General features: G+C 48.1%; 1 protein-coding gene across 1 annotated transcript in view; it reads right to left on the bottom strand.

The window, feature by feature from the left end:
- Window positions 1-14743, bottom strand: part of SRPX (sushi repeat containing protein X-linked) — a 93346-nt gene extending 78603 nt beyond the window's left edge. The window contains exon 1 of the mRNA XM_062184072.1: window positions 14525-14743. Within this exon, the coding sequence (XP_062040056.1) occupies window positions 14525-14630 (106 nt within the window). The 5' untranslated portion in view covers window positions 14631-14743. The remainder of the gene's footprint in view (window positions 1-14524) is intronic.
- Between the last annotated feature and the right edge of the window lie 4011 nt (window positions 14744-18754).

The raw sequence follows: 18754 nt of genomic DNA, 5'->3' as shown, positions 1-18754 counted from the left end.
TGCCCCGTGCGGAAACCAAAAGCAGAGTCCTTATGAAAAACAACAAATGGACAAATGTGGAACATTAGTCTAATGAGATGCTCTGAGAAAAGAATTTGGAAATGTCCACACAAGTGGTTCACACACTTGAGCGTGCAAGAGAACTACTGGGAGAGCCTATTTTTCTTTTTTTTTTTTTTTTTTTTTTTGACAGGCAGAATGGACAGCGTGAGAGAGAGAGAGAGACAGAGAGAAAGGTCTTCCTTTTTGCCGTTGGTCCACCCTCCAATGGCTGCCACGGCCGGCGCACTGCACTGATCCGAAGGCAGGAGCCAGGTGCTTCTCCTGGTCTCCCATGGGGTGCAGGGCCCAAGCACTTGGGCCATCCTCTACTGCACTCCTGGACCACAGCAGAGAGCTGGCCTGGAAGAGGGGCAATCGGGACAGAATCCGGCGCCCAGACTGGGACTAGAACCTGGTGTGCCGGCGCTGCAGGCAGAGGATTAGCCTGTTGAGCCATGGCGCCGGCCAGGGAGCCTATTAAAACAGACTGCTGGGTAAACTTCTCCCACACTGAGCTCCTGATTGTGTAGCTCGGTGGGGGTGGGGGGGTGTTGGGTTAAGAATGTATACATTCTAGTAAGTTCCCAGGTGTTGCTACGACTGCTCCTGCTCTGAGGATCACACTTTGAGATTCTGTGAGATTTTGCTATTCCTCCATGTCCTCTCTTGCAGCGTAATAAGGTATCTAAGCACAGGAATAACCCTGAGCGGTCCTTCCATTAAGAAACTTACTTAAACCAGTGCCTCTGTCCATTTTCTCTTCCTATAACACAACACCTGAGACTGGTTACTTTATAAAGAAAAGAGATTTATTTTGGCTCATTTCTAGAGGTTGCGAAGTCCAAGATGGGGTGGTCACACCAGGTAAGGGCTTTGTCCTGCTTCAATGCACGACAATGAGGGTAAGGGCAAGTGGGCACGTGCAAAGAGGCAGAACAAGAGAGACAGCCTTGCTTTAATAATAACCCACCCTTGGCCAGCATCGTTGTGCAGTGGGTTAAGCTGCCACTTGCAAGGCCTGCATCCCATACCAGAGTGTCAGTTCAAGTCCCGGCTACTCTCCTTCGGGACCAGATGCAGTGGAAGATGGCCCAAGAACTTGGCCCTCCGTCACTCATGTGGGAGACCAGAATGGAGTTTCTGGCTTCTCGCTTCAGCCTGGCCCACATCTGTCTCTTTGTCTTTCTCTCTCACTGTTGTTCTGCCTATCAAATAAACAAATGAAAATCTCAAAAAATAACCCACTCTTGAAAAAGCTAATACAGTCCCAGAAGAGTAAGCACTCACTCTGGTGAGAAAGACACTGATCCCTCTTAAGTGAATCATCTCTCAAAGATCCCACCCTCAATACCATCACCGTGGCAATCAAGTTTCAACTTAAGTTCAGAGGGGACAAACCATAGCATCCATCATTTACAACTGAATTACAATGCACCCTGCTGCCCATAGCACATCGGAGAGCTTCTCTGGGAAGCGGAGAAGGCGTAGGAGGCTATGGAGAGCTGTGAGGCAGAGCACACGGCAGGATCCAGGCAGAGCAGCAGAACTGGAGACATCTAAGCCTGCTTCCCAGAAATCCTGGCAGTTATCAAGGAAGTCTGTCAGCAAGTAGCAAAGGCCAGGCCACCTCTGGCCTTGGATTAGGAAGTTGGTTCTTAGAGAATTTGTGAGAATAAAACAGAGACAGTTTCTAAAGCATCTAAAAGATTCAGAGGTTATCAAGCGCCAGCATTTAAAGAATGAGACACCCAGTCATGGATCAGACAAATGAACAGTATGGTATAAAATGATAGTTAACAGCATGCTGGCCTAGACCTTCACAGGGAATTCTGAGTTGAGCCTCAGGGTAGGCAGGAAGCAGCCCTAAACACCTAGGCTCCCGTTGAAAGGTAACTTTTGACTTAAGTCTGAGATGGCCTTTAAGAATAGCTACATTTCTATAACGCTCTCAGGTGAGGCTGGTCCTTGAACCACACACTTTGAATGACAAGGGCTGGATTAGGAGTTAGCAAACTTTTTCCATAAAAGATAGTTTTTCAACTTTGAGGACCCTATGTTTTCTGTCACAACCACTCAACTCTGCCACTGTAGCACCAAATAAACACAGATAATACCCAGATGAATGAACATGGCTTTGTTCCAGTGACATGGAAATTTCAATTTTTTATTACTTATATATGCCATAAAATATTATTTTCCTGGGTTGTGGCATAATGGGTGAAGCCACTGCCTGCTATGACACATCCTGTATGGGTACTAGTTAGAGTCCTGGCTGCTCCACTTCCAAACCAGCTCCCTGCTAATGCATGTGGGAAAGCAGCAGAATATGGCCGAAGTGCTTGGGCCCCTGCACCCACATGGGAGACTTGGATGAAGCTCCTGGTTCCTGGCTTCAGCCTAGCCCAACCCCAGTTATTGCAGCTATTTGGGGAGTGAATCAGCATATGGAAAGTCTCTCTCTAACTCTACCTTTCAAATAAATAAATAAATCTTTATATATATATATATATATATATATATATATTCTTCCTTTTAATTTTCTCAACCATTTAAGGTATTTAAAATCATCCTTACCTCAAGCAATCATATTAAAACAGGCAGTGGGCCAAATTGGCCTGCTCGCACTTAGTGTGCAGAGCAACTCCTGCCCCACCCAGATTCCTGGTCCTTACCCCAGATTTACCAAATCAAAACACACGGAGATGGGGCCGGAAATCTCATTTCATCAGGCTCCCCAGGTATCTTCAGCTTGTCCACATATCAGTGGGAACCACTTACCCATCCAGCTCCCTGAAAAGGTAAGAGGCCCCCTTTAAGTGCTGTTAACAATTTAGTCTTCCTGACCTGCGCAACTTGTAGGCTGGAGGACTTAACGTAGGGGTCTGGGTGTGCTCTGCTGACCTTCCTGCTGGTTTTACTCTCACTTACCCTCCAAGGTGGGATGTTCTTCCCAACCCTAAGTCCAGTAGCACTGATTTCTGGTACAAAGGTATGTAGTCCCTCATGTCTTCAGGAATGGTCAATTCCAGGAATTCTCAGCCCCAGGACAAGGTCTTATGGGAGAGGCAGTGCAGCCCTTATCAAACTAGCCTGGTTTCCTTAAGGAGCTGGAGTTCTTCCAAGGTACATGTTTTATTTATTTATTTTTATTTATTTATTTATTTTTTGACAGGCAAAGTGGATAGTGAGAGAGAGAGACAGAGAGAAAGGTCTTCCTTTTTGCCGCTGGTTCACCCTCCAATGGCCGCTGCGGCCAGCGCATTGTGCTGATCCGAAGCCAGGAGCCAGGTGCTTCTCCTGGTCTCCCATGCGGGTGCAGGGCCCAAGCACCTGGGCCATCCTCCACTGCACTCCCGGGCCACAGCAGAGAGCTGGACTGGAAGAGGGGCAACCAGGATAGAATCCAGCGCCCCAACCGGGACTAGAACCCGGTGTGCTGGCGCCGCAAGGCAGAGGATTAGCCTGTTAAGCCATGGCACCGGCCCCAAGGTACATGTTTTAAAAACAAGTATTTGAAAGGCAGAGTGACAGAGAGGGAGAGACATTCAGAGAGCTCTTCCACCCACTGGTTCAATCCTTTAATGACCACAATGGCCAGGGCTGGGCCAGGTGGAAGCCAGGAGCCTGGAACTTCATCTCAGTCTCCCTCAGACCAAGGACTTGGGCCATCTTCCACTGCTTTCCCAGGTGCATTAGCAGGGAGCTGGGTCAGAGGTGGAACATCTGGGACTTGAGCGAGCAGTCTGATATGGGATACTGGCATTGCAGGTTGTGCCACAATGCCAGCCCCCATGAGGTACACCTTAACTTTAGGGACTAGCCATCGAAGGCCCACGTTACAAGGGCTGCACTCCTGGCAGGAAGACCTAAAAGGAGATGAAGTTAAGGGCCCCCGAAGGGTTGGGTTTGTTTTTCAGTTAGAGAAGGGAGCAGAAACCTAAAGGCTGCACATGCTTATCTCAGGAATGTCAGGGACTTAGGAAAGGGAGTTCAGAGGATTCAGTGAGAAAGAAAAGGGAGAGGGAAAGTGAGCTACCACGTGGCAGTTATAAACAGGTAAGCCACCCTGACTTGGCAAAGGGTTGCACTCATTCTTCGGACAAGTGCTTCTCAAATTTCAGTGCATTTAAGAGTCACCTGAGCACGTTTGCTAAACTGCAGAGGTGGATTCAGTTGGTCTTGGATGAGTTCCAAAGTTTGCATTTCTGACTTGGTTCCAGGAAACCTAGGGATGTAAGGATGCTGCTGACGTGCAAGCACAGCTTTCTGTTTTGTCCTCCTTTCAAATAATCATAAGAGAATACGAGGCCCAGAGCTCTCTATCACTTAGAGCTAAGCCACTGCCAGCCAGGACTGCATATATGGTTGGCCGGCAAGATTGCTACACCACTGTCACACCCATCAAAAGAGCAAGTGGGCCCTCAACTCCAGCCTGCCCATCGCTCTCCACGTCTTGAGTCCTGGGATTTTTCCTGATTAGCCCAAAGTCTGTCTTGTGACCAAGCCCTGGGTCCAAGGAACTATATGTAACCAGACAGGGTGCCTTTTCCTAATTCACTGAAAGGCAATTTATGCACTTATAGTGGTCGTGCAGTGAGCAGTGAGAGGGTAGCAGGCACCACTGGCTGACCCTTGCTAGTATCTTACCATGGCTGGCAGAACAGACATGGCTTTGTCACTGAGCCCCTGCGTAGAATTGTTAATGAGCCGAGATAAAATGATTTCACTTAATTAAAAAGACAGACAATTGGGTCGGCAAGGATACAGAGATGCTAGAATTAGTGCACTCTGCTGGTGGGCAGGTAAAAGGGCACAGTCACTCTGGAAAACAGTCTGGTACTGCTGCTGATGGCTTAACATAGAGTTACCATATGACCCAACAGTTCCATTCCTATGTATCTACCCAGGAGAAACACAAACATACGACCACACACAAATGTGTATACAAATGCTTACTGCAGCACTGTCTCTAATAGCGTTAAAATACAAACAAGTCAAATGCCCATTGACAGAGGGATACATAAAATGTTGTATACCCACACAATGGAATAGTACTTGACCTTATAATAAATAATCAAGTAGCGATGCATGCTACATGGATGAACCTTGAAAACATTGTGCTTATGGGAAAGAAGGCACACACGAAAGGAAAACATTGTACTTTATGTAGACAAGTATTTTATTTCTATGGAATGTCAAGAATAGGAAAATCTATAGAGACAGAAAAAAAAAGAAAACTAGAGGTTGCCTAGGGCTGGAGAGAGGGGGACTGGGGAGTGATGGCTAAGGGACATAGGATTTCTTTTAGGAGTAATGAGAGACTATTCTAAAATTGATTGTGGTGATAAATTTACAACCCTGAATATGAGCACTACTGAGTTTTATAGTTTAAATGCATGAGCTGTATGGTATATGAATTATATCTCAATAAATCTGTTTAAAATGTCATCACAAATCAGGTAAGGAGTACAAGGCAAGTGATGTAGACAGGGAAGCCTTTGGGACTCCAGTACCTTCCAAAGTGACCAAGAACTGGCCTTGGGGCAGCAACTTCTCAGGACTCCTGAGTAGCATGCAAGCAGCCCCAGACACGAGATTCGCAGAGGGCAGCCAAGTGTCACCACAGACTGCAACGCTGAGCAAAATCCTGCACAAGGACTTGCTGAATGCCCTGGTGCTATTTATTCTCGCCTGCCTATCACTGGGGCCTGGCATGGGGCCTGACATGTGGTGGCCACTCAAGCACTGAATTCAATACATGCCTGTGATATAGTGAAGGGAATTCCAGACTCTAGGACTGAGCTGTAATTCCAGCTCTACTTTTAACTCCTGTGTGACCCCAGATAAATCCCCTCAAACTCACTGAGCCTCACAGGCTGCTCCCTGAAATGCAGGCAGTTACCATCTCAGGGGTCCTCCTAGTCTGAGGTTCCATGGTTCCATGATTAGACAGTCCATGCAGGGGACTGGATGAGAGACACTCTTGCAAAAATCTGGATAGCAGCACTGGCTTTGTGGCACAGTGGGTTAAGCCACCGCCTGTGGTGCCAGCATCCTATACGGTACTGGTTGGAGATCCGGTTGCTCCACTTCCAATCCAGCTCCCTGTTAATGTGCCTGGAAAAGCAGCAGAAGATGGCCCAGTGCTTGGGTCCCTGCACCCATGTGGGAGACCCGGAAGAAGCTCCTGGCTCCTGGTTTCAGCCTGGCATAATTCCAGCTGTTATGGCCATTTGGGGCATGAATCAGAAGATGGAAGATGTCATTACCCAGACCCACAGAGAGCCTCCCACCAGTCCTTTGCTAGGGCACAAGGATATAAAAATGAGTAAGACCCCACCACCTACTCATGTGGCTGAGGGCACTGGATCCATGAATAGCTAATGGTGATATGATAAGACCCTATCCTTTAGAAAGCTGAGTTAACATCTAAGTGGAAACAATTTCAACATTGGGTATTGAAAGGAATCAGAGCCTTGGTCTGACAAACGCTGAGTCACTGTCTGGTGGTGTTCCTATAAAGAATAGCCACTCTGGGGCAGAGTTTCTGTAGGTGGGGGATGTGGCCACACCACCACTTCCTCACCACTTCACAATGGGCCTGCCAAACCTTGGCTCAATTCTCATCGTGTGGCCCTAATTTAATCAGTAGTGTGGAACATTCTTGGATCTTTGCAACTGGCAGGGCCATTCATCTCAGCCACCCACACAATAAGTGACAGGTCAGGGTCTTCTGCTAGAGGATCCTGGGATGAAATTAACACTAAAGAGATACTCAATAAGTACAACTAGATGGACACTGCAGACAGTGGCTGAAGAAGAAACAAGTCACACCTATCACACTACAGGAAAATGTAAGAACGGGACAGAATAAATATTGCAATGATATTTCATTTTATAAAAAATGTTTATTTCTATCTACTTGAAAGGCAGAATGACAGAAAGATGGAGAGAGACCTTCCATCCACTGATCCACTTGTTAAATACCTGCAACAGTCAGGACTGGGCCAGGCTGAAGTCAAGAGCCCAGAACTCCATCCGGGTCACCCCCAGGGGTAGCAGGAACCCAAGTACTTGGGCCATCATCTGCTGCCACCCAAGATCCTTAAGCAGTCAGCTGGATTAGAAACAGAATAGCTGGCACTGCAATATGGGATGCAGGCGTGCAAGCCGAACCCGCTGCACCACAAGCTGCCCCAGTAATATTTCAAAGCTAAGGCAGGGGCCAGCGCCGTGGATCACTAGGCTAATCCTCCGCCTTGCGGCACTGGCACACCGGGTTCTAGTCCCAGTCGGGGTGTCAGATTCTGTCCCGGTTGCCCCTCTTCCAGGCCAGCTCTCTGCTATGGCCCGGGAGTGCAGTGAAGGATGGCCCAAGTGCTTGGGCCCTGCACCCCATGGGAGAACAGGAGAAGAACCTGGCTCCTGCCTTCGGATCAGCGCGGTGTGCTGGCCACAGTGCGCCGCCCGGGGCGGCATTGGAGGGTGAACCATCGGCAAAGGAAGACCTTTCTCTTTGTCTCTCTCTCTCTCACTACCCACTCTGCCTGTCAAAAAAAAAAAAAAAAAAAGGCTAAGGCAGAAAGTCTGCCCTAAATTCTGTTTGGATCTATCTATTACTCATAAAAAAGTTTTAAACCCAGTCTATGCAATTTACAACCCCAAATCTCTGGGATAATCCAAGTCATTTTGTCCAAATCCATTTATCTTCTCCTTGGAGAACAATGCGTAAAGAGGCATCCAGCATGAGCTAAGGATTACGGGCGAGTGAATCATTCAGTTCGGGAATGAGTGCTCCAGAGGTTTCTGAGGCCAGAGTGTGCCATACACCCGTAACATCCAGGTGCAATCAATTATCATCTGGAACACTTAGGAGCTTAGCAATGCTACCAATGACTTCTCTAGCACAAACTTTTTCCTTAAATCTTGACCTGAAAATCCTGCTGCCAGAACTCCTTATAGTTTCTAAATCTCTTAGAACAGTGTCCTGGGGTGATTTGATAGCCAAGATCCTTAGCAATTAACTAGGCCCTGACTTGTTGCCTGTCCAAATGGATCTCTTGCTCTGAGAACTGCAAATTTCCTCTGACATTTTGTTATCTTGCATTTCTTTTTCTTTGGGAAGTATTATCTTGGAAAATATGATTAAATCTCACAGGGATATTTGAAATAGAATGGCTTGATGCCCTGCTGCGATTATTTCAATCAAACTGTCCATCTACAAATGGTGACTGAAGGTCTTCCCCCAGGTCCCAGACACGGTGCTATGTGGAGGGTGCAACAAGTTGCCAGCCGAGGCCTGAAGGCAATGACAATCTATGATGGCAGCTGTCTTGTTTGGTGCTGCTTTTTAAATGAGCTGAACTGGAAAATTGTCAGCAGACTATAAATGGAGAGGCAGGCTGCTTACTGGTTCAATCACAGTTTGCCCACCCTGTGAATTTCATCTTACTCTGTATGTTGATTTTTGTGTCCATTAAGTGCACACTTTTTCATCAAACTCATGAAGATAATGGAATGAGAAGTGTTTTGAATTGGGGTAAGGCCTTCGCCCAGAAAAAGGACCCTCCCCTAGACTTTTGTTTCCAACTTCAGAATGTTCTTACAGAAGCCCACAGATCCTCTACCTGCACGTTCCTTAGACATTTAGCATCACCCTCTCAGCATCACCACTTCTCAGTATCATTGTTCAACATCCAGGCACTCGGTTCCTGCATGGTTCCTCTCTGTGCTCCCACGGTCGGTTGACCTATTTGTATTATAATATTTACCAACTGAGATACCTCTGTGTCTATTTCTCCACAAGACAGAAAAGTCCTGGAGAGAAAGAATTACATACCTTCTGGGACCGGAGCTGTGGTAGTGGGTGAACCTGCTGCTTGTGATACCAACAGCCCATATCAGAGCACCAGTTCCAAACCCGCCTGCTCCACTTCTGATCCAGATCTCTGCTAATGTAACTGGGAAAGCAACAGGTACTTGGGCCCCTGACACCCAAGTGGAAAACCTGGATGGAATTCCAGGCTTCTGGCTTTAGCCTGGCCCAGCCCCAGCCATTATGGCTATCTGGAAAGTAAACCAGTGAATGGAAGACATCTTTCCCTCTCTTTCTATCTCCTTTCAAATAAATAAATAAATCTTTGAAAAATAATTACATACATTCTTCATCCTTGTATTTCAAGTATATAAGAGCACTTAAGAAAGTTTGTGGAAAAATTTAATCAAAAGATTCAGGTGCAAAAATTGAAATCTGTGCATTTTTCATAATATGCATCTTCTGTGAATTTTTAAAAACTCTCTAAAACTATCTTATCATTAAGCATCCATTTTATTTAATTTTTTAAAGATTTATTTATTTATTTGAAAGTCAGAGTTACACAGAGAGAGGAGAAGCAGAGAGAGAGAGAGGTCTTCCATCCGCTGGTTCACTCCCCAATTGGCCGCAACGGCCAGAGCTGCACCAGTCCAAAGCCAGGAGTCAGGAGCTTCTTCCAGATGGATGCAGGGGCCTGAGGACTTGGGCAATCTTCTATTGCTTTCCCAGGCCATAGCAGAGAGCTGGATCGGAAGAGGAGCAGCTGGGACTAGAACCAGCGCCCATATGGGATGCCAGTGCTTCATGCCAGGGCATTAATCTGCTGCACCACAGCGCTGGCCCCAAAGCATCCATTTTAAAAAGTAAGTTTCTAGGTAGAGCTCAGGAATCATTAGAAATGACAGAACTAAATCTAATTTTCCCAGAGAAAGACCAGGTTTAAAAGACCATCCTCAGGGCAGGGCTGTGGCGTAGTAGGCTAAGACTCTGCCTGCGGCTCCGGCATCCCATATGGGTGCCAATTCATGTCCCTGCTATTCCTCTTCTGATCCAGATCCTGGTTAATGTGCCTAGGAAAGCAGTGGAAGATGGCCCAAGTGCTTGGGTCCCTGCACCTGTGTAGGAGACCTGGAGGAAGCTCCAGGCTCCTGGCTTTGGATTGGTACAGCTCTGCCATTGTGGCCATCTAGGGAGTGAACCAGCAGATGGAAGATCTTTCTCTCTGCCTCTTCCTCTCTGTCTGCAATTCTGCCTCTCAAATAAATTAATAAAATCTATTTTAAATAATAAAATAACCACCTTCTCCAAAAATCGAACAGCACATAAAAGCTAGCAGTCAAAAAAATCACACAATCAAGAACCAAGGTGCTGGCTAGAGAAAGTCACTATGAACAGGAACCTGGAGAGGTAATTATTCACACTGCCATTTTGGAAGGGAATCTTTAACCTGGGCATTAATCATTACTTGGAAGCTACAAGTTTCATACTACGCTATCGCCTGGCAAAAGTAAGCCTTCTTTTTAAACTCTCTCTTCACTTTCAATTACCAATTTCAGTTGTGCTCTCTGAAAGGGGAATGGATGTAGCATGCATATTTGCGTTTACTGAGGAAACCATTCAACTACTTTGGAAGGGCCCAGAGCAAAGTGGCCAACAAAAATAATAAATGCAAACTCCAGCTTGTGGCTGCAGTCAGGCTCTCATCTTACAACCCCCAACAAAGGAGGTTATTGCTTAAACAGAGGATGTTCGTGGATATAAAAGCAACCTCTGTCGCCAGCAAGCCACAATTTCCACGTATGTAGACTCATGGGGGCACAAAGCCCTATTTACCTGTGCACATGTTTCTCTCAGCTCCTTTCCAGTCCAATCATTGGCATTACAGGGAATTGTTAAGTCAACAACACAAATACCTGCATGGCACAAGGTGCTCTGCTAGGCCCTGTGGGAAATACAAATAAGAGTAAGACACAGCATGACCTCTTCCTTCAAAGGCTCGGAGTCCAAGAAGAGAGCATAAATTATTACAATGTATGCAACGTGCAGTGAGCACCACATGAGAGAGTGAAGAGCTGTGAGTATTCAAAGAAGGCAGAAGGCTTTCCCATGTGAAGAATAAGGAAAGGTTTCATCAAACTGAGGTCATCACTCCACGAGGGGCCGGATTTGGACAGAGAAGTGGCTGAGGGGAAGCATTCCAGGTTCAGAAAGAAGCACCTGCCAAGAAGAAGGAAAATGTGACCCAAGTTCTATGAGGACAGGTAGTCTATTTTGGTTAGATTTTAGGAAACCAGGGGAAGACAAACTGGAAAATTAAGCTGGAAGCAAACTGTGCAGCCCCCTGAAAACAACTGAGAACTTTCTACTTAACTCAAGAGAGAACAGGGGGCTGTTGTTCTAAGTTTGTGGGCAAGGGAGTGCTGTGATTAGACAAGTACAAAATAAATATACTTAAAAGACCAGAGAAAGTAGAATGAACCAGAGTGAGAGACTCAAAGTGAGAATGTTATAGTCGTAATCCAGAAGAGAAGGGCTGAGCTGCAATTACAGGGTGAGGGCTGACCGGGTAGGAACACAGGTGTGCCACGCAGCGCACAAGCCTGTGAAATGAGAAGTAGTGACCTTGCACAGGAAGTGTTACTAATGAAGACAATGCCAGACACAAACGTCCTGCTCTCCCCTGCATATCTCCTTTTCTATTGCTCAGTGATTTTTGTCACTCGATTACATGTTTCCAATCCAAATAGAAATTTCTAGCCTGCTTCTGGTGAGACCTTAATTGCATATCCGGAGCCAGGTGCTCAGGCCCTAATGCTTATCTCCAAATGTGGTATTCCAGAATACTTCTTTGGCTGACGAGATCTTCTCTGGCTTTCAGAGACCTTGCTTGGTTTCCCTGACTGGTGAAACCACTACGGCACCAGTTTTCCCCACGTGTAAAAAGATTCATGAAGCTTTTCTGAGCAGCCACCACACGCATGCTCCATCTCCAGCCTTGCTGCAGAAGGAAGTGAAGAGGACCTTCAAAAATCCTCAGGTGTCAATAGGTTTCATGAGTTCTTTTAGGAACAGAATCAAAACTCCTATCGCCTTATAAACATCCAAACACAATCATAGACAAGTTCATGATGAACTTTCCATTCTCTTCATGTGGCTTTTTAGACATTACATCTTTGCTAGACTGCAAAGAATCAGTTAGAGAGCCAGAAAAGCTGCATCGAATTAAAAGATGGAAGAACTCCAGAGGCCTTCTAGGAGTGGCAAAGTGGGAATGGGATTGATTTACTCTCACGCTGACAAATTCGCTATAAAAGCAAGAGTTGCTATAAAAGACGTTTATCTGAGCTTTTATAGCAAATGGGGGTGCTGATGAGGCCCCAGGTCCCCATCTCATTCTTTTAGATGTTCCAGATTCAAGGCCTCTTAAAAAGATTTATTTATTTGAAAGAGAGAAAGAGAGAGAGAGATATCTTTCAGCTGCTGATTCACTCCCCAGATGGCTGCAATGGCTGGGGCTAGGCCAGGCTGAAGGCAGGCACTCCACCAGGTCTCCCATGTGGGTGGCAGGGGCCCAAGCACTTGGGCCATCTGCTGCTGCTTTCCCAGGTGCATTGCAGGAAGCTGCAGCAGAAGCGGAGTAGCTGGGATTTGAACTCACACTCTGATATGGGATGCCAGCGGCACCCACTGCAATTCAGGCCTTGTACCTTCCCTGCTCTTGCAGTTTCAAGGCCTCTTAACTTCATGATTTCCACCTGGCACTTAGGGTGAACCCAGCTGATGTGATCTGCCTTCACACCCATGGGCCTAGAGGCTCCCTCCACAGCCATCCAAAAGCTCCAGCTTGGACTGAAATCCCTGCCTCTGGACTTGACAGCCCCAGCAGGGCATGCTTCCTGAGACTCTCCATTGAGAGGTGCCAAGTGACGCTCAAAAGGAGAGCTTCTCAAACCGCTCCTCTCAGCCTGGGCTCATCTGAGGTCCAAACAGAGCCAGAGGGCAGCTTGGGAATCAGTGGTGGCAAGGAGTCAGGCGAGCCAGCGGGAAGCCCGTGACTGTGTGGCTGGCTGGGCCCTGGCGGCAAGCCACACCATAGAAGAGTAGGAGCGGAGAGCCAGGGCAGGGGAGGGAGGCCAGCTAGACGAGCAGAAGGAGCCCCCCGCCTGAGAAAGGCTCCACTAGAAGCTGAGATCCCACCACTCGGGCGCCTCTCAGTGCGCAAAGCTGCCTCCAGCCTCTGAGCTTCTGCCCTTGCTCCCCCAAAGCGGCACCTTGTCCGCTTCCAGACTTCCTTTCACCCTCCTGGTTCACTGGAACCTGACTCCTGCTAAAGGGGGTGGCAGTAGCACACCATGGGAATGCCAGTCGCCTGGCACTGAAGATAAAGTCTCCTTTCCACTCGGTGCTGAGTCAGTTCCTACCAGACAGCTCAAAACTCACAAGAGTCAGCTCAAAACACAACTGTTCCTGTTTATTAGTTTACACACTTGCTCTATCCATTCATTCAGATGAGGATTTCCAGCAGGCATCCCTACATCTTTTAAGCCCGCCATCTGGGAATTCCACCACCCACCCACCCATCCACCCACCCACCCACACACACACACACACACACACACACCCCTCCACCCCTCCCCCATCCTCCTACCTCTGCCAAACACAGACCAGCCCTTCCTACAAGAACTCGGAAGTCTGGTTTTTCAGACCCCAGGTTTAAACAGCCCACAGTGTTGTTGAGCGCAAAGCCAAATATTCGCACGCCTTACAGTCCATGTTAGCCACTTCCCCATTAGTACTGAATTAAATCGCATCCACGGACTTTCTCTGCATTTCGAGGCCACGGGGGCATGGCACGTTGCCCTGCTCCCCCGAAGCTCTTGCCCAACACAAGAATTGGGGGTGAAGAAGTTGGCTGGAAGTTTTAAAAGGGCATCTTCAAAGCGGATTTTGTCCACACCATGAAGGGCCCCCAGTAAACGCTAGGATCCCCTTAGGTGCCATAGCGCATGCCTTCCGGCAATAAGCAGCTGCACAGCTCCGCTCAGCAGAGCCTTGCGCTGCACGTCTCCCGCTTGCCCTGGGGCTAACCAAGTGCATGCCACATGTCACCACTCTCAGCTGGCAACTCTCCCCCAAGAGGCTCAGCCTTTCTCGGAATCCTCAGCGGGGGCGGTGTGGGGAGAGGAGGTTAGGGGATGCCGGGGAGGCCCCACCCATGCTGTCCACAAGAGTCGCTCTACCTTGGCTCGTGCCCTGCACCTCCAGGGGTGGCCTGGGACTTCAAGCGGGAGTGGGGTAAGGGCTCCTTCCAAGACAAGCTGCCAGCCCTGCGGGTCCTGGCCGTGTGAGAGGCAACAGTCCGCTTGTTAAGCAACTAACTCGTGGCCAACCTCTCTCTCCTTAGCTTCCTAGGCCAACATGGATTCGACTAGAACCCTGGAATCCTGCAGAGTGCTCGGGCTCCCGGCGCCACGAGGACGCCCCGCGTCTGCCCAGGGGACAGTGCACTCTCTCCTCCACGTGCCCAGACGCGAGCCCTGTTCCACGTCACGCCTTCCCTCCGGCAGCGAAAGTCGAGTTCGGCGCAAACAAAGGGCGCCCCCACACCTCCCTCGGTCCAGAGCGAGGAGTCCGAGCCAGAGAGGCAGCCGCACTTAGGGTTCCTACCTGGGAAGCCGCGACTCGGCGGGACGCGCAGCAGCAGCAGCAACAGCAGCAGCAGCGGCGGCGGCGGCCTCGGCAAGGGCGCGGGCCAGAGTGCGGGGCTCCCCATGGCGAGCCGGCGGGCGCTTCCCAGGGGCGGGCGGAGGCCAAGGAGACAAGGAGACCCAGGGGCTGCGCTGAGGGCTGGCGAGGGCAGGGCGGAAAAACTCCTCCTCTCGCCTTCTCTCTCTCTCTCTCTCTCTGGTCTCCCTCCCTCCCTCCCTCCCGCCTGGGGCCTGCCCTCCTCTCTCCGCCTCCCGCGGAACAAGGAGCCTCCCACCCACCAGTCTCTCCTTTTGTGCCGGTGTTTCTTCTTTGCTAGGGACGTACCCTAGCAAACCGAAAGATACCCCGGAGTATCTTGCTCTGCAACATTTGCGTACCCTCCCACACCCTAAATACAGACACGGGTGCCTCCACTGGCTCACAGATGCAGGCCCCCAGCACGATGCTGGCGAGTCTCACAGAAAGATGAGGGGCAACCGAAGGGGTCCAGAGATGCCCGCTGCTGCTGCATTACTGTGGCCAGTTCGCTGGTTTCAGCCTCACTCTCATGCCCTAAGTTTACGAGCACCATGCCCACTCCACCAAGAAGAAACCGACACTTAGAAACTTGCCCCGGGTTCGCTCTGTGTTGGACGCAACGGGGCTTAGGATTTAGTTGTGTGGTACTGCCGGCGCCAAAATACACAGGACAGGGCTTTAGCCCCAGGCTTGAACTGCCCTCTTAACCTCTCCAGCGCTTTGGGGGACTCCTGTTCATCGCCTGTGAATTTCACCATTTCGCTTCAGGGCGAAAACAATGGTCATCCAAATGAAAATAGACTTAGGCTCTTCTGTGGCTGCCATTGGACCAGACTCTCTCGAAAACAGTTCTGTATCCTGTCCTCACATAGTTAGTTCACCAGGGGAGCTTCGTGCAAATGCCACGCCCAGCCTCTACCCCAGACCAGTGAAATCAGAATCTTTAGGGAGGTGACTTAGGGTCTGACCAGATACATATTTTTGTTCCTCCTTGCTCAGCGGTACAAGTTTTAAAGTAGGCTAATTCCACATGAGAGTTGGACAACTACTGGGGCTGGCTGTTGGGGAAGGGGGCTGCTCTAAATATTGAAGGGTTTTTAGCAGCATCATTGGCCTGCTTGCACCAGATACCACATTCCACATGAGAGTTGGACAACTATTGGGGCTGGCTGTTGGGGAAGGGGGCTGCTCTAAGTATTGAAGGGTTTTTAGCAGCATCATTGGCCTGTTTGCACCAGAAGCGATTCCTCACTCCCCAGTTGAGACCACCAAAAAAAGTCTCTAGATATTGCCAGATGTCCTCCAGGGTCGGGAATCCTCCCCCTGCCCCAGCTGAAAACCACTGCTCTAGGACCATGAACGAAGGTTAATAAAGACCTCACATTCCAGGTCCAAGTTAGCCTGTGCAGCTGCTTTCCTTTCCTCCCAAACACCAACACACAGGCTATTGCTGGGCTGAGAAGGAACATCTGGTCGCTCAAATCGCCTGATTCTGGCTCGATCACAAGAAACACCATGTCAGCTATTAGAGTTGCTCTCTTGGCTACCATAGAAAAAAATTTCAACTGGACTTTTATTATGATCATTCCAAGCCTCTCTCTGATAGAAAGGATGGAGGCAGAGGAAAAGTGGATGGAAGAGGCTATCAGCTCATCTCACAACGTCTAAGTGCACAATAAGGTAGTTAAGTCACTCTGCAAACTGTCAAACCAGCTTTGATCTCATTCCTTTCCTGCCTGATGTTGCTGTTAATGAACTAGAAAAAGACATTTCTGGTGTGAGACATGACAAGAGGGCAAGAGAAAGGTTCCAGACATATCTGTAGTCAAGAATTGTGAATTGACAAGAAACCTTCAAAGATAAGCCATCAACTGCAAGAGAGGGATTTAAAAAAAAATCCCCTCCGTGTCCCTCTCATCTTCCCATATCTTATTAATCCACCCTCTCAAATCAGTTCTCTTTTGCAATAAAGGGATGGAAGCTTCAGGGGACAGTTAGTGGCTCACCATTCCTTGAGAAAGTGATTACTAGTAAAGTAAAAGTCAAGGGGACACTGAGGAGAGATGTACTCTAGGGCAGTGCAGCTCAAACTATGTGTGGCAAGGGACTATTTTTTAAATTTCCAATCCATCATGGATCCTCACTTTTGTAAAGTCAAGACATACAAAATGAAGGCCCAGGTTTTTATTCTTAGGTTGCACAGATATCAGGCTATCCTATACAATTTCTGGACCAGTTTCTGATATCTTATGTTCCATGTCTGTACTGAGCTCACTGCACACCAGTACCAAGCAGTTCAGTGAGCAGCATCAGTCTAGGGACCACACTTTGAGTAGCCTAGTTACAGTGGATTTAGTCTTTCTCATACTGCACCTGTATAAATTACGTACTGCATCAGACTTTGCGAGAATGCAAGAATGGAAGCATAAGGTGATTTTGGCCCAAGTCTAACAGAGTCATGCTAAATGAATGCCAGATGAGTGGTATAAGTTGAGGTGGTAATTTTGCTCATGATTGTCTATTTTTTTTTTTTTTGGACAGGCAGAGTGGACAGTGAGAGAGAGAGAGAGAAAGGTCTTCCTTTGCCGATGGTTCACCCTCCAATGGCTGCCGCAGCCGGCGCACCGCACTGATCCGAAGCCAGGAGCCAGGTGCTTCTCCTTGTCTCCCATGGGGTGCAGGGCCCAAGCACTTGGGCCATCCTCCACTGCACTCCCGGGCTATAGCAGAGAGCTGGCCCGGGGCAAACGGGGCACAATCTGGCGCCCCGACCAGGACTAGAACCCAGTGTGCCGGCGCCGCAGGCGGAGGATTAGCCTATTGAGCCGCAGCGCCGGCCTCTTGATTGTCTATTAAAAATCGAGCTCTGAGAGGGTTAAAGTGAGAATGCTCAAGTTCAAGATCAAAGAAGCAAAGAACTATCCAAAAATAGTATCTGATTATAATCCCTTGGCTTAAAGACTTTTTTGTCTCTTTCTAAGATAAATACTCAGAGTGAAACAACACAAGCTCTAACAGTTAAAAAAATCTGCAGCACAAGGAAAAGGGAACATTTTTACTCTAAATATTCATAGGAAAACAAGCCTCTGTTATAAAAAATAAACTATTCAAATAGGAAATCTTTTTTAAGATTTTTTTCAGCAAAAGATAGAAGGAAAATACTTTTATAAAGTAGGAATAGGAAGTCATATGAAGAATCAAAAAATATAAGAAAGCCCACCAAAGATTAGGGATGGGACTGAGCACCCTCTTGGCCAACATGAAAGGCTGCCTCCGTGGTCTACTTTTTCAGAAACCAGTAGGAAAAGGAGCAAGCTAGGCAGCGGGAGCAATGTAAGGCTTTACACAGCAGTCTGCCATCAAGGAGCCCCAACAGGCCAGGACACCCCAAATGGCATTGGTTGTCTTTTTTAAATGCTCACTTTTAGAAAGTTTTTATTTAATAAATATAAATTTCATAGGTACAGCCTTAGGGATATAGTGGTTCTTTCCCCCTATACCTGCTCTCCCACCCCCACTCCCATCCCACCTTCTACTCCCTCTCCCATTCCATTCTTCATTAAGATTCATTTTTAATTATCTTTATATACAGAAGACCAACTCTATACTAAGTAAAGGTTTCAACAGTTTGCACCCACACAGACACACAAAGTATAAAGTACTGTTTGAAGACCTGTTTTACCATTAATTCTCATAGTACAACTCATTAAGGACATGTGGAAAGCCAGGGCTTCAGATTGAACACAGAAGTCAGTTTATGAAGAGCCCTGGCAGCTCTGCCAGCCAAGAGCTGGGTCGATGGAAATGGAACTGCGCTGGAGTCAAAGGACTCCCTGGTCAGAACCAGAGACCCTATTGGCTCTGAGCTGAAAAAGCCCTTTACTCAGCCCAGCTTCCAAAGTAACCGCCACTGTTGAGGGGATGGCCAAGTAGGGTCAGTAACATTGCAGACAGAACTGTAAATTTCCTTGTAGAGATGCCACCTACCTTCTATTCAGGGCAGCTCTTCTCCCAGGCCACCTAGGAAATGGAAGTCAGCAGGGTGCCTTCCCTAAGGAGGGTCACACCTCCCTTATGATGTCTCTTCCAGCACCCCATGTGAAGAGATAGATAGATCTGGACCTCATACCAGGCCAGGCCTGTTATCAGGCCCCTCCTGTCCCCTTCCTC

The sequence above is a fragment of the Lepus europaeus genome, chromosome X (genome assembly GCF_033115175.1).
Source record: "Lepus europaeus isolate LE1 chromosome X, mLepTim1.pri, whole genome shotgun sequence".
Taxonomy (NCBI): Eukaryota; Metazoa; Chordata; class Mammalia; order Lagomorpha; family Leporidae; genus Lepus; species Lepus europaeus.
The sequence above is the reverse complement of the archived record's forward strand: the minus strand, read 5'-3'. Positions and strand labels throughout refer to the sequence as shown.